This window comes from Malaya genurostris, chromosome 1 (genome assembly GCF_030247185.1).
Source record: "Malaya genurostris strain Urasoe2022 chromosome 1, Malgen_1.1, whole genome shotgun sequence".
Lineage (NCBI taxonomy): Eukaryota > Metazoa > Arthropoda > Insecta > Diptera > Culicidae > Malaya > Malaya genurostris.
Genome location: NC_080570.1, coordinates 10,836,579 through 10,851,733, shown reverse-complemented (window position 1 = coordinate 10,851,733; position 15,155 = coordinate 10,836,579). Strand labels below are relative to the sequence as shown.

At 39.8% G+C, this 15,155-nt stretch overlaps 1 protein-coding gene across 5 annotated transcripts in view; it reads left to right on the top strand.

Annotated features, from left to right (window-relative positions):
• The window catches only part of LOC131432241 (mushroom body large-type Kenyon cell-specific protein 1), a 314,709-nt gene that overhangs the window by 143,182 nt on the left and 156,372 nt on the right, over positions 1-15,155 (top strand). Inside the window, exon 1 of one of the 5 annotated variants that reach the window (XM_058598420.1) lies at positions 6,558-7,999. The exons of the other annotated variants lie outside the window; for them this stretch is intronic. Coding sequence (XP_058454403.1) covers positions 7,990-7,999 — 10 coding nt within the window. The 5' untranslated portion in view covers positions 6,558-7,989. Of the gene's footprint in view, positions 1-6,557; positions 8,000-15,155 lie in introns of those variants that run through there. 5 annotated transcript variants of the gene reach the window in all.

The window sequence follows — 15,155 nt, the reverse complement described above, 5'->3', positions numbered from 1 at the left end:
ATTAGGGAGGTGCATGAAATCAAACTTTCTCAATTGAATTTAGAAATTATTTCTTTTCACAGCAGATATACAGGAGAGCCACTTTCCTAGCTCTTCAATTGATCGAATTACATCAATTTTTCGAACTAAAAGTTTGGTGGCTCTTAGTAAATCGCTTTTTCAGTTCTAACTTTTTTGAAAGCTACTCTACGAGAACGTCGTCTTCGGAGAATTTGTCAAACTGATTTTTACGCATTCTTTTGATTTATGTAATTCGATCAAATGAAGAGCTAAGAAAATGACCTCTTTAGAAAAGGTGCACAAAGTAAAATTAACTTTGCTCTAGATCGGCTATCATTTTTAAATTCAATTGAGAGATTAGATTTCAGATTTCTTTCTAAACATGCAACATTCAAATGAGAAGCACCATTTTAATACGAACAACCAAAAAAGGCGGGTGGGTAATGTCACAGACACAACTGGAGTACGTGAATACATATAAAACTGACATGTTTTTTTTTTCAAACTCCCGAATATAGATAATCGTTCGTATTGGTAGGTTATGTGACCTTTGAAACTTCTATTGCTTTGCTGGGCCTAGGACTGAATGCTGGAATTTAAGAACTAAATTTGAAATCAGGGACAGGCTCAGAATTGAGTCAGGTTCGGAATCTAGATCAATAAATCGGGTTAAAAGTTTTAGAATTATGGAACTGAACTCATTTTCAGAAACCAGGTTTCGAATTTAGCTCTGGAACTGAATTCCGTACCTTGATAAAGGTTACTAGATTCCGTTCTAGTATGCAAGATTTGGATTCTGGAAATTAATCCTGAAACTGAATTTAAGAATTGAATTATGAAACTGATTTCGGAAATTAAAATCTGCTTCAGTAGTGTCCCGGGTTGGCGGTTCAATGCATAGGACGCTGGTCTTACAAGCCAGTTGTCGTATGTTCGAGCCCCGACCTGGAAGGATTCGTAAAGTCAGTAGGATCCATAGTACTAGCCATGCAATGATTCTGTACACTAAGAATCGGCTGCGAAGTCTGTTGAAACAGAAAGGCCTAATTCCACCAAAGGAATGTAATGCCAAGACTTTGCTTTTCAGTAGTGTATTCTACCATTTATTTTCAGAATAAATCAGGATTCTGAAAATAAATGGTAGAATTCATGTCCTGAATTTTTTTCATGAATTCTGAAAATGAGATTTTAGATCAGAGTTTCGAATTCGAATCCCGAATATAAATTAAGGAAATGAATTCAGTTCCAAAATCTCGTGGAAAAAACCAGTTCCAGAATTCTGAATCTGTAATCTGGAAATTCTGAAACTAAATTGCAATCCTAAAAATTAAGTCCAGAATTCAGATGCATCAGAATTCATTCAAAAAATCAGTTCACTGCTACTGTTGGTTGAAGGCGACTGTTTACCACAACGTCCAAAATGCGAATGAGAAAAAGATCTAAGCGTTTGAGAAAACGTAATTTTGAGTTTCTGCCTTTCTCATAAGGAACGGCTATACAATCAATGTGAAAACCAGCTTTTCAACCGAGGCTCGGAGGGCCAAATGTCATATACCATTCGAATGTCTGTGTGTGTGTGTAAAATAACAAAAATATGGACTCACTTTTCTCGGAGATGGCTTAACCGATTTTCACAAACTTAGATTCAAATGTATGGTCTTACGATTCCATATGCTGCTTTTGAATTCGGATCCGACTTCCGGTTCCAGAGTTACAGGGTGATATGTAGAAATGAAGGAAAAAATGTGCACTCAATTTTCTCGAAAACGGCTTAACTGATTTGCACAAACTAAGATACAAATGAAAGATCTTATAGTTCTTCAAAAATTTTTAGAACATTTTATCTGGATCCGATTACTGGATCCTGGAACTAAAGCACAATAAGTGAAAAATTTTCAATTTCATGAGCATTTGATCACAAACGATTGTCCAAAATAGGTACATATCCCACAAAACTGACTGATAAATACTTCAACTTTACAGAACTTATTAGTTTGTAGGTATATAAATTCAATTCGGCACTGCTGGTCTTCCGTTTCCTGTTCCGGAAGCACCGAAAATAGTGAAGCAAAACTCCAAAAGTAGAACTCAGTTCGATTTCTTTGCGATGTTTGAATCTATTTCCACAAATATTGATTTAAATTAAAGCTCACCAAAGCTACTGAAAAATTTTATCCTGATTCGACTTCCGCGGTTCCGCAGTTATAGGGTGTGTCAAAACTACCATAATATGAAAATGGAACAAAATTCTAGAACGTAGAGGGGGGGGGGGGGCATTCTATACTATATGTTCCAAGTTTGAAAAGAATCGGTTCAGTAGATTTTGCAGGATCGTGTTCACGGACTTCGAAAAATTGGTTTTCAGAAAAACGCGTTTTAATTTTTTTCGCAAAATGAGAGCAAAACGATATTTTTGGTAACTGACACATTTCAACACAATATTTTTGAAATGTTAAACTATAAGAAAATGTAAAAAAACGATTTTCCGGAACTGTCTACCCCTAATGATTGACCCGATTTTCACAAATCTTGATTGAAATTAAAACTAATATTGTCTCCAAAGTTACTGCAAAATTTCATCCTGATTCGACTTCCGCAGTTCCGTAATTATAGAGTGTACCAAAACTTTAAAACCGTCATTTAAAATGACGATACAAAACCGGTACGTGCTGGTACGGAAGAAGAAAACACAACACAACTTTACGAATGATGCACACAGTGTGCTTTGTTTGATTTAAAGAAAACGAAAACCAACACCGAAGCTAGGGTTTGAGAACACAACCGAGTCGGTACATCAGCACCGTAAACCACACATAACCAGGAGTTTTCAATTGCGTTGAATAATCTAGGATCACGGTGCGACTACGAATGTCTGCTACTGGTGCGTGATTTTGGTAAAGCACGGTGCTGCGGTTGAGGAAGATTTTAACTATTTTACGATAATGAATAATGTCAATGAATTTGCCGATTGTCATACACCGTTCGAATCAGTTCGTTCACTACAAAAAATATGTTTTCTCGGAGATGGCTGAGCCGATTTTCTCAACGTTACACTCAAATAACAGATCCTGAGATGATATAAAAAAATAGAATTTCAAATTCATCCGACTTCCGATTCCGGAATTACAGGGTGACCAGTGGAAAAACTTGAATTTCTGATTACTTAGATAAAGCTTACCTAATTTTCACAAACTTAGGTTATATGGTCCCATACAAAACTTTTAGAATATTTTTCGGGTACGACTTTCGGTTCCGGAATTACAGAGTGAAGAGTGTTCAAATTTTTATATCGTCACTTAATGCGGCGAAGCAAGAAATAAGTTTTTGCCATTCTCCATAGAAAGGTATTAGAATTACTGAAAAAACCGACTATCGACCGGAGCCTCGGAGATCCATAGTGTTAAAGACTGTCCCAGAAAGTATGGATGCAACCAAAAACCGCTGCCATTTCGCAATGGTTCAGAATCTGTCAATTTTTATTGCTGCGTCCTTCTGGTTGAACTCTTCTCTAACCGTTTGTGCAGTTGTTTATTCGTTTTCATTCGTTTATTTCGAAATGCGTGGACTTTCAGCCGAACAACGTCAGAAAATTGTGTACAAATGGTGCACAGAACGCGGACTGTCACGGAGAAAAATAGCAAAAATGGAAGGAGTAAGTGAAAAAGCCGTGCGAAATCCAATCAGGAAGTTCGGTGAGGACAACATCTTTGAGGATAAACCGAAAACGGGTCGAAAAATGGTCCTGCTAACCCTCAGTTGGATAAACGTATACTGAAGGCGTTCGAGAAAAAGAAGGAGGTTTCAGTTCGGGATGTGGCCAAAAAAGTGGGCACTTCGAAGTCAAATGTTCTTCGTGCTAAAGAACGTTTGAATCTTCAAACCTAAAAGAATCAGAAACAACCAAAACGTAGTCAGAAACAAGAAGCATCGATCAGGCCGAGGGCTCGAAAGCTGTACAATACGATTTTTGCTGGAAATTTGAATTGCATAATCATGGACGCCGAAACCTACGTGAAACTCGATTACAAATCCTTGCCGGGACCACAATATTATACGGTGTGAGAAGGGCAAGTGTTAAACCAGTCCGAGACATCGATTGAAGTCGAAAAATTTGGTAAGAAAGCTATGGTCTGGCAAGCAGTTTGTAGCTGCGGTAAGATTTCGAAACCCTTCATCACCACTGCTTCAATGAACAGCGAAATATAAATCAAGGAATGTTTACAAAAACGACTTCTACCCATGATTCGAAGCCACAAGGATTCTGTTGTCTTCTGGCCAGATCTTGCTTCTTGCCACTACTCGAAATCAACGGTAGAATGGTGTACTACCAAAAATGTCACTTTCGTCCCAAAAGACATGAATCCACCAAATTGCCCACAACTTCGACCAATTGAGGAATTTTGGGCATTAACGAAGGCACATCTTAGGAAACATGTCTCGGCAGCCGAAACCATTCAACAGTTCGAAAAAAGATTGGAAAAAACGTGTCAAAACTTGTCACTAAGAAGTCTGTACGGAATTTAATGAGGAACGTTCGCAAGAAGGTGCACCATCTAGTCTACAATGATGAGAATAATATTCTGTTGTTGTAGTCTTATATTATCAGTTTATCGAATAAAATTTGAATATCTAACACTTGTGAATTATTTACAGTGAAAACAAAGTGCGACCATACTTTCTGGGACAGTCTTTATTAGGTAGGTTTGAAACTGTTTGTAGGTCATATTTGTTGCTTGAATTTCCAGCACTGAAACAGAAAGTTTTATAAAACAAACTACTGTAAAAAAATCCAGAATCGACCATTAGAAGTGTCTCCGAATATTAAATGACTCATGTCTAACTCATAATGAAAAGGAACAGTCAATAATCCAATATTGTAAACAATGGCGTTGTCCTCCGAATCGAACTCCGTTGTCGTCGAGCAATTCGTGAAGAATTGAATTTGACCGATTACCCGATCTCTCAAAAATACCCCAAAACCATCTTGTTGGTGTTGTTACCAGCCAAGAAAACAGCGCACAACAGCGCTCGCATCCGATTCATAAACACGGAGTCTCTCCCCGTGGTGTCGTCGTCGTCGTCGGAGCTGACGTAGAACCTAGATGCAACAAGTAGCCGCATTTCTAAACGTTCCTAATCCCCCCCTCTCATTCATCTCTAAACAACACTCACACTCCGGGGCCGGACCCCGAACGGAGTGTAGGCGCTGCTGCCGGCTGCCAGAGCACAGCTTCAGCTTCGGTACCAGACCGGGGACTGCTGTTACTTTGATAGCAACGACGACTACGGACCGGACGGACGGACGGAGATTCACTGCGAACGCAGAATGGTCGGAAAAAAGTGCGAAACACAGGAACAAAGGAGCTCGGAAGAAAACTTGAATAAAATCGGAGAATTTCGCTTGCTGTGATGCGATGCCTTGGATCGAATCATGCGATTAAATCGAATTTTTTTCTCGCCGTGTCTTGCTGAGAACCCATCGAGAGTGGATTCGTTTTTGTTCGGGAGAAAACTACACCACCACCACTAGCAGCATGAGCGCCCACGAGTTCTGACAAAGGGGGAAAAGTACTCACCCATACCAAGTACATACGGCACGCGGTAGTGTGGTGGGGTGGGAGGGTAGGGTTTCCACCCAGTTGATTCGAGCGGTGGTTTGAGTGTGCGCTTGTAGCCACACTGCACTGGTGTGTGCATTGCTTGACGGTGCATTGGGCTAGCTGTCTCGTTCCCGTTCGTGTCTACCGTCAGGTGGTCTCGTTCCGAGGTGCACACTTGCAACGATGCAATCGTTGCAAGTACACCAACGTATATCTCGCTCGCTCGCGTGTTGCTTCTTGCGCGTGAATCCGTCGGAGCAGGGGGGTCGGGGTGGGTGAGAAATGCACAAAAAATGCAACCGAATCGCATGCGCTAGTGTGCGCCGGGTGTTTCTCGTTCGGTCCCTTTCCATCTCGTCGTCAGTAACTCACCTCTCGCGTCCCCTCGCGTGGGGTGTCTCACTCTCTCTCTCACCCCTAAATCGTCAGAAAGGGTAAGGCTAGAAGAAAAAAATGCGCTCCGAAAATTTTTCGGCTCAGCGCGCACATTTACCGCGTGCTTTGGTGTTTGTGGAGTTTGATTGTATGCGGGAGTTCGGGTGGCCTACCCCCATCTCTAGACACGAATCGGTGCGCGCTTCGTGTCTGTGGTAGTGCCGAATTGAAGCTTTTTCGATGGTCTTCCGCCGGAGATGCACTTGTAGTTAAAGCTTTTCATGGACATTGCCGGATTCCCGGACCGTCAGAAAATGCACTCGAGTGTGAGTTTGGGGTGCATGCACCAACACAAACGCAAACCATTAAAGTTCAGTCGGTCGCGTACACTCTTACCCGTTCTCGTGCGCTCTTGCTCTATCTCTCTCTCTCTCCCCATTGCGAAGGGAGCATTCTGAGAAGCCACCCTGCTCCTCCTCCTCCTTCCATCGTCGACGGACTTCGTCGTCGTCGGCGTCGTCGTGGTCGTGGCCGTCATTGCAGTGTGCTGTGCAGCTGTGTAATATTCATCATCGAAATTTTCCCTTTAGTCGCATAAACGCACTGCTCCGATATGCACCGGAACGCAATTTCGGACGCGGCCCGAGTCGACCCGAGTGTGAGCGTCCGAGTAGAGCCGAAAAACTCTTTTTGTTCCGTTCCGTTTTTCCTTCATTAGCACACCGCACCGCACACTACAGTTCCGCGAGTGTTCGTTCTTCGTCCGAATTTTTTTTCCCGGTTGTGTCAATTTATCCGAAAAGAAGAAGGAAAATTAATTAAGCAAAATCGCCCGAACAAAAAATTAACACAAAAAAAAAGAAATAGGAAAGGTTGTGCTTTATTCCAACCGCTCTAGAGAGAGAGAGAGATCCTGTAGTGGGGAACCGGGAAAAAAAACAGCAAACGGATAAACCCGCACACGAAGCGCGCACGCGGGACACGAGAAAACGCCAGAACATCAACCGGAAGTACCCTCACCGAAGCGGAGGGAGGGTGGAAGAGCAAAAAAAAATAGTCCCGAAAAAAGTGAATTGAAGAAAAGTAAATTCGATGACAGAGAAGTGCACCAGGACCTGCGACGGACGACGGCAGCAGAAACAAGAAGAACAAGAAGAAAACGAAGAACAACAAAGAAACGAAGAAGAACCGTCGTATTCTAGGTAGGCAAAAAAAGAAAAGGAAGACCCAAGAACCTGCCCGAAGTGTTGGCCACCCATCAATCAATCGCGCGCACTAGAAGAAAGCGGAAGAAGACCGTCGCGGCGGAACGCACAAACCGAAAATCTCGAGAATTCGGGGATGAGAAAAAGAAGAAGAAGGTGCGCCAAAGAGTAGTTCAGTGAAAACGAGTTCTATGAGTGACAACAATCCGTTTTGTTAATGTTAGATTACTGTTTTTTATTTTTCGTTGGTTTGGTTCGATTGCGCTAATTTTGTAAAGTTGTTCGTTGACGGACTCGGGCCGCGCAGTAGTTGTCTACGCTTTTGAGTTTCCGTTACGCGCGCGCGGAGTTCGGAGGGGGCTAGCTAGGCCGGTTTAAGTTCGGATTTTGTTTCTGCTAGTTTGTTTTGGTGCGTGACAAAGTTGTCCCATGGAAGCGAATTGTTACCGAACCGGGAATATTGTTGAGTGAGTTTCGGAGTTTGTTGCGATCGGGGTGCTACGTAAACCCGACCCGTGTCTGTGTACAGAGTATATTCTTCCCCGGGAACTTGTCCGGCCGGATGCGGACGAGTGTTCCGTTTGTTGATCGTCTATCGTTTGGGTTTTGTTTTTTTCGTTCCGTTCCGTTCCCGGGAACCGTGACGACAACGGCGACGACGACGACGACTGACGAAATTGCGAAGAATTGTGCGGTATAGTGCAGCAGTGCTGAAGCTGAGGTGGCCCCGTAGCCACGCGAGTGTATGAGCCATTGCAATTTTTTATGTGATCCGGGGGGAAGTCGTTGAAAAAAAAAAAACTTCCTAAATGAAAAGTGGTAAGTGTCCCCTGTGATATCCTTCGGGCGAAACTAGCCGGACTGGAACTGGAACTGGAACAAGTGGATGTCCCGCTGGCCAATTAAAACGAACCGAAACCGGCTGTGATTACCGCGCATAGCCAGAGGATTAGTTCCTTGGAGGGAATCGAACAAACAAAAAAAAAACAAGAAACGTAGTGAATTTAAATGATTTCGTCTGACCATTGTTGTTTTTGTCACTTTCCATTGTGTTTTGTGCACCCGGGAAACCTTGAGCCAAGTCAACCCTGAACCCGATTCGTCTCCGATGCCTGTCAGCAGTGGCACGACGACGACGACGAATTCCGCGACCTGGCAACGACAACCGAGTGTGAGGTTGTTGCTGTCGGTGTTGTTCTTGTAGTTGTTGTTGGTAAAGGCGGGAAACGGACTGAAGACCTCTTTGCGTGACGCGGAACCGGGCTGTGGGGAGGCAACGAGGCAGGTATCACAGATGCAAGAGGATATGCATTTTAATGCATAATCATCTTCTCCTGATGGTTGCAGCGGTGATGCGAGATGCATCTCTCTAGACTCTACACCGCACACTCTTCTGTTCCGCCTATGTGTAAGATTGCCGTGGATAGTAAGCATGCAGGGAAGAGACTGTGTGTGCGGTTTTTGCCGAAGACGGCGCCGTAGACGTACGTCGTCATCGTCGTCGTCGCCGTCGTCGAAAACGGAGATAAATTCCGGGCCCCGGAGAGTGTTGTTCATGTGAGGAAACATATGTTTGAATTTTGAATGAGGAACAACCCTTTCGGTGCCGTCGAGGATGTGGACAACGTTCCCCCGACGGAACGGAAGGCAGCAGCAGCAGCAGCGGCAGTAACCGGCAGAACCATTGCCGGGGTACCAATGTTTCCGGGGAAAGGGGGTTGAAAATCATCCGTCCATGCATATTGTCTTGCGAATTTCTAGTCTTTTTTTGTCGCTTACCCCTCATTAATTCCATACCACCTCGTGAGTGTGTGTGTCTGTGGTTGCGTCCGTGCGCACCTCAAGAAAACTGGCACGAGAAGACGGAGATTGCATCGATTGATTTTTTTTTCTTCTCGTTTTCTAAGAGACTGTCACACACCAGTAATTGGAACCATATGGATTGATTTAATGCGATTTGTAAGGATGTTTTTTTTTTCTTTATTCTGCCTGATCCTGAGAACAATGCGAGCAGGTTCGGTTTTCTTTCGACTTGTTGACTTTTTAAGCCTACTGTAGCTTGAAATGGATTAGAATTCTGGGAAAAAAAAATCTTTGAAGGTAATGGCCAAATTGGCAGAGAACTGAAAAGTTTGGGAAATATCTCCAAAAAATCAGCAGTCTAGTTTGATGTTAAGACTAAAGCCCAATGTCAAATGAGAAATAAAACCTGAGTCATTTATTATCGCTGAATATTTCACCCTACTAGTTGTCTGATCTGAAACGTTTGTATCCTCTTCCAGTGTAGAAAAAAAACTGTAGTATTCTTCTAAATCCTTTTTTCGATTCTTGAAGGAATACCCGGAATCACTTTGTTTGGCCGTCTACTGATAATGACTGGAGAAGTTTTGATGTTGACTTAGAATTTTTGTCGTGAATACGACTTACTTTACTATGGGGGGCCTTTTCAAAATTTACCCTCTGAGGAGTGATAAGTTTTTGATCATGAATATTTCTTAAGGTTAAGGTTAAGTTTTATAAATTTTATTTATACCCGGTTTTAACCTAATTATGGTCTTATCGCCGGGTGATGAATATCTCTTGTTATACTTAATGCAGCAACATAATTTTTCCTCCATGCCATCAGAAATATAATCAGGAATTTATGATTAAATTTTCAACCATGTAAAATAACCATACATAACTCAAAATCTATGTTTTCTCAAACTTTTGGAAACAACGAGGAAAACTCATCACGTTTACTTACCTTTTTCGCACCAGGACGACGGTTTTGAGGTAGTCAGACACATATCAGTTCCGATGTTCTACTGGCCGAGTGTAATAGGTAAATCTTGACCGAGAATCGTTAATTTTTTCCAGTATGTTAGACGGAACTGGATATCGTGCTGACGTTCTTCCACCAACATTAGTAATAATGAGGTGGTAAAAACCTCAAATGCTCAGGTGGAATCAATGTTGCTCTTCTTCGCATTCGGACGTCGTGGTTAGCAGTAAACCAGCTGTAGCAGAGAACTGAATTTTTAGTTAAATTCAAGAACTAATCTCAGAAAGTAGATTCTGGTCCACCTGAATTCTGAAGTTAATTTTAGGTTCCGAATTTAATTTCATACTTCTATTTAAAAATTTAGTCCAGATTACAGGTTCAGAATTTTAAAACTATGACTCTAGAACTGAATCCTATTTCTGAATTTTGAAGATGGTTTCAAATTTAGTTCCTTATTCAGGAACTCGAATCCAGAGATATGATTTAGGATTTTTCAGAATTCATGAACAAAATTCAGGATACGAAATTAAGATCTGGATTCTGAAACTAAATATTAGGTCTGAACACCGAACCTTGATTTGAAAACTGAATTGAAAACCAGAGTTTAATCCCTGAATTTAGTTTCAGAATTTATTTCATCAATTCAGTTTCAGCATTCATTTCCAAAATTCAGAACCTACATGTTGGAACTAAATTGTGAACATGATTTCTGGAACTAGATGCTGGAACTGAATTCAGTTCCTATATCAAGACTTGGAATTCAAGTTCAGAATTTAGTTCTACAACGGAATTTGGAAAATTCTAAAAATAACTTCAGTTCCTTACTTCTAGAACTAAATTTAAGACCTGGGTTTTTGATCTAGATTCCGAAAATTTGCAGCTGAATTCGGAGCGTGCTCCACATTTAAATATGAATTCTTTAATTTTAACAGTTATAACCATTTAACAAATTACGCAAAGCGGTTTCTTAAAGCCACTAACATATTTCCAAAGGATTTTGAGAAGTTTATTTCCACTAGTATATAAATCTACAAAACTGTATTTGTTCCGTGTTATTTAATTGTATGGTAGAATATGTTTGCCGTCAATTAGTTGTACTGTAGTATAGATGCTTCGTTAAAATTCTGGAAGCGAAGCAATGAAAGTTGAAAAATATACACAATCTAATACGTACGATTATCTTTATCCAGAAGTGAGAAAGAAACATGTCAGTTTTATTCGTATTCACGTCCTCCAGTTATGTCCGTGACATTACCCACCCGCCATTTTTTTTCGTCTCTTCAAATGGTGGTATTGAATTTTCTACACACTTCACCCTATAATTACGAAACTGGAAGTCGAATCCAGATGAAATTCATGATGAAGTTTTGTATAGAATCATAGGACCATTCATTTGATTTTTAGTTTGTAAAAATCGGTCACGCTATCTTTGATAATGAGTTAGAATGCTGATTTAATTTTTTGGCACTTTTTACCCCATAACTCCGGAACCGAAAGTCCTATCCAAACAAAATTCAGGAAATTTGTATGGGATCACAAGACCTTTCATTTGAATCTGAGTTTGTGATAATCGGTTCATCCGCTTCTAACAAATTGGAGTGCTTTCCGGTTTGAAGTACACGATCACTTTTTTTATACTTCCGGAATATGAAACGAAGATCCGGTGTACCCAAAATCAAAGTATTTGGTCATCATCTAACCAAATCAGTTCAATGCAAGTACGACAATTTGAATGTATTTGATGGAATTTTTTCAGCGTCATGTATAACAACACGCCCCTGAAAATGAAATTTTTATACCTATCAGTTTGTAATTCTGGAACCGGAAGTCACATCCGGATGAAATTTGGTAGGATTATATGGGGTTGTAAGACCAACGCTTGTGAAAATTCGATGAGCGGTTTCTAAAACAAATCGATGAAACGTTTTTATCTCATTTTTCACATTTTACTAAGCAAATCGGATCGGATCCAGATGAAATTCAATAGCAACCTATGGGACCATACGACCTTAAATTTGAATCATTGTTGAAGATAATCGATCTCTGAAAAATTTTTTGATTCAAACAAAACTGAAGAAACCAAATTCAGGTCCAAAATCTAGTCAAGAGGCCAGTTCCAGAATAAGAATTCTGGTTCAGAGTCATAGTTTTATTTTCTGAATCTGTAATATGGAACTAAATTCTAAACCCGAAATAAAGCTCAGAATTCAGATGGTAATTCGTATCCACGACAAAAAAAAAAAGGATTCAGTTCAATTTCTTTGGTGCAGGAGAATCTGAGTTCTGTACCTAGATTTCCGAAACCAAATTCTTAGAGCCAAATGTTTGAACCGAGTTTGAGTCCGGAATTCTTAACTTTAATGCTACACACTTAAAAAAATCCCTGTGGTTTTACATCTTATTAGATGCACATAAATGGAGCGTCGCAGTTCACGCAAATTTACGTCGAAGAATATTTAACATTGTGTCTAAGACTCCATGACATAAAATTCATTGAAATAAAAAAAAGAATACTGATAGCAACCGCCACGACTTGAACCGAGAGTCATTGGATCGCAAGTACGTCTGTTAATCGACTGAGCCACAGAAGCATGCATCTGCTTGGCTGGTAAAAGGTGTATTTAAATTTATACAGTCGAACCTGCTAGCAGAACGCAAGTTACAGTCGAAACCTGTAGAATTCAAGCTCATCTAACATTAAGTCATTACAAATAAAATTTTCCGTCATTTGAAAAATTAGGTCTTTATGAATTACATCGTATGTGGGATTAAGTCACCTGTAAAATTCAAAATTTTTTAGAGTGTAGATTCTGGAGTTGAACTCTGAACATAAACTCGGGAACTGAATTCTGAAGCTGGATTCTAGTATTTAAGGGGCGGGTAGGGTCTAACACTTTTAAAAAATCATTCATATTTTTATTTTTATTTTTTTTCAATAAAACATTTCAAGAATATTCTGTGAAATTTTCAACCCTATTGGAACGAAGCTCTGGAAATCATGGGTCTTTATCTATGCTTATCTCATTCTGCGAAGAAGCAAGAGCTCGCCACAGAGACCCAAGATCTCTATTTCGATTGACTCAACAGCTTGACAAAACATTCTTGAAATGTTTCATTTTAACAAAATACAGAAGAAAAAATATGAGTTTTTTTCAAATGTTAGATCCTTCAGGCCCCCTAGAAACGTTTGATTTTACAGACAATGGACTTGAAACGCGTTTTTCTCGAAAGCAGGTTTCAAAAGTCCGTGTCTATCGTCATTCGGAAACTAATTCACCAATTATATTCAAATTCGGCGCACACTTTCTACATGTAAAATACTAGACCCCAACGTTTTCTTTTTCGTTTTTTGTTTATTAGAGGAGGTTTTACAGCTACTAAATGGCGGATTTTCATGTGAAAAATCGTAGTTTTAACTTTAACAAATACTAAAATTTCAGAAAAAAAATTAAACATTAAAGGTTGGGGTCTAGAAAAAATCTACTACAACTATTCTGCTTTGATTTGTTCACTTCTGATTAGTCTTCACTGAAATACAGTTCGTCGCCTTACTTCTCAATATTTTTCCCCGAAAAAATTACTAAATGCTGTTGAAAGATGCTTTTTATTATGCAAAACATTTGAATTTATTTTTTGGAACGATAGACTTAAAAAAATCGCAAAATTAGTGTTATTATTCATCCGTTAGACCCTAAGAGAAACCACCCCCTTCCCCACCCCATAATTTTTACTTGTTGAACTGATCACGGAATCTGTGTTGTGGAACTGAATTCGAGACCAGGATTCTGGTTCGGCACTGAATTCAGAACCTGAATCCTAACACTGCACTCTGGGCCTGCAGGATTTCAGATTCAAAAGGGGATCTAGAATTTAGCTACCGAAATTCAATTCGAAAAATCTTCAGAATCCAGTTCTTGAGTTTAGTACCACTTCTAGAATTGTAGAACCAAATTATAGACCTGCATTCGGAACGGAATTCTGATCTGGATTCTGGAATGCATTTTAGAATCAAATTCTGGAGATACAAATGAATTGAAGATCAGAATTACGATCCTGAATTTCGGTCTGAAGTTTCCAAACTTCAGGTTCAGAATTCTGAATCTGAATTCCGGACAGAAAACTGTAAACTGATTTCTGGTTTGAACCTCAATTTCAATTCCAGAATTTGGTTTCAAAATTAAGATCCAACGTCAGTATTCATTGTCGAAATTTAGCACGATAGTCCCGGTCTATAATCAAACTCCTGAGTTCAGAGTTGCCAATGTTCTAGATTTATCTGGCATTTACCAGATTTCTCTCATTCCGACAAACGAACCAGATACTTTGCCAGATTTTATAATTTCACCAGATTTTCAATTTTTTTTGTATATCAAATGCTTCAGATTTCTCAGTTTTATTTGAATAAACTTGGTGGTTGGTTCAAAATCGAAAATAAATTACTGTAAAGACATGATAATTACAAAGTTTCGCTCAAGTAAAGTCAAATTTTACGCTTGTGTGAGGCTTCCAGTTACTACGCTCGAGATCTCAATTCACTAACAAGTCGAAGACGAGATGTTAACTTAACAAATGGAACTTATTTTTGTTAACATAGATGATGTCAGTTTTTGCTAGACTTTTTCCGAAATGACCAGAGTTTATTTTTTGACACTTGGCATCCCAGTTCCTGATCTCAGCTGCAGAAACTCAAATTTAGATCTGGTCTTGAATTCTGAATTTCAGAACTGAATACTGGACCTGGATTCTGGTCTGAACTGATCGAGTCAACTACGCAGGGTTGAATGAATGAAACATCCAATTTTCACCTCTTTTACTAATTAAACCATCTAGAAAATTTTAATTCCGAGTTACTTGTGATTATGTCATACAACTGAACATTCTACCACAAATTGCTGATCATATCTTCGAAGACGGGAGAAAAAAATATGTTGAAACGTTAAATTAAACCAGAGATATTCATAATCAAAAACTCACTTATAGGATAAATTTTGAAAAGTGCCATATAGTAAAGTAAGACATATTCACGTACAAACTGACCCAGGGTAGTTTCCTCCAACAAGAGGGTCGAAACTGATTCAGATTTTAAGCTCAATAACGTTGAAAAAAAATCGAAACTGGCTTCAAACAAACTGATAGCAGTTATAGGTGAAAGCTGGGTTTGGTTTGGTATCTAGCGAAAACGACATACAAGAACCAGAAGCTATATTTGAA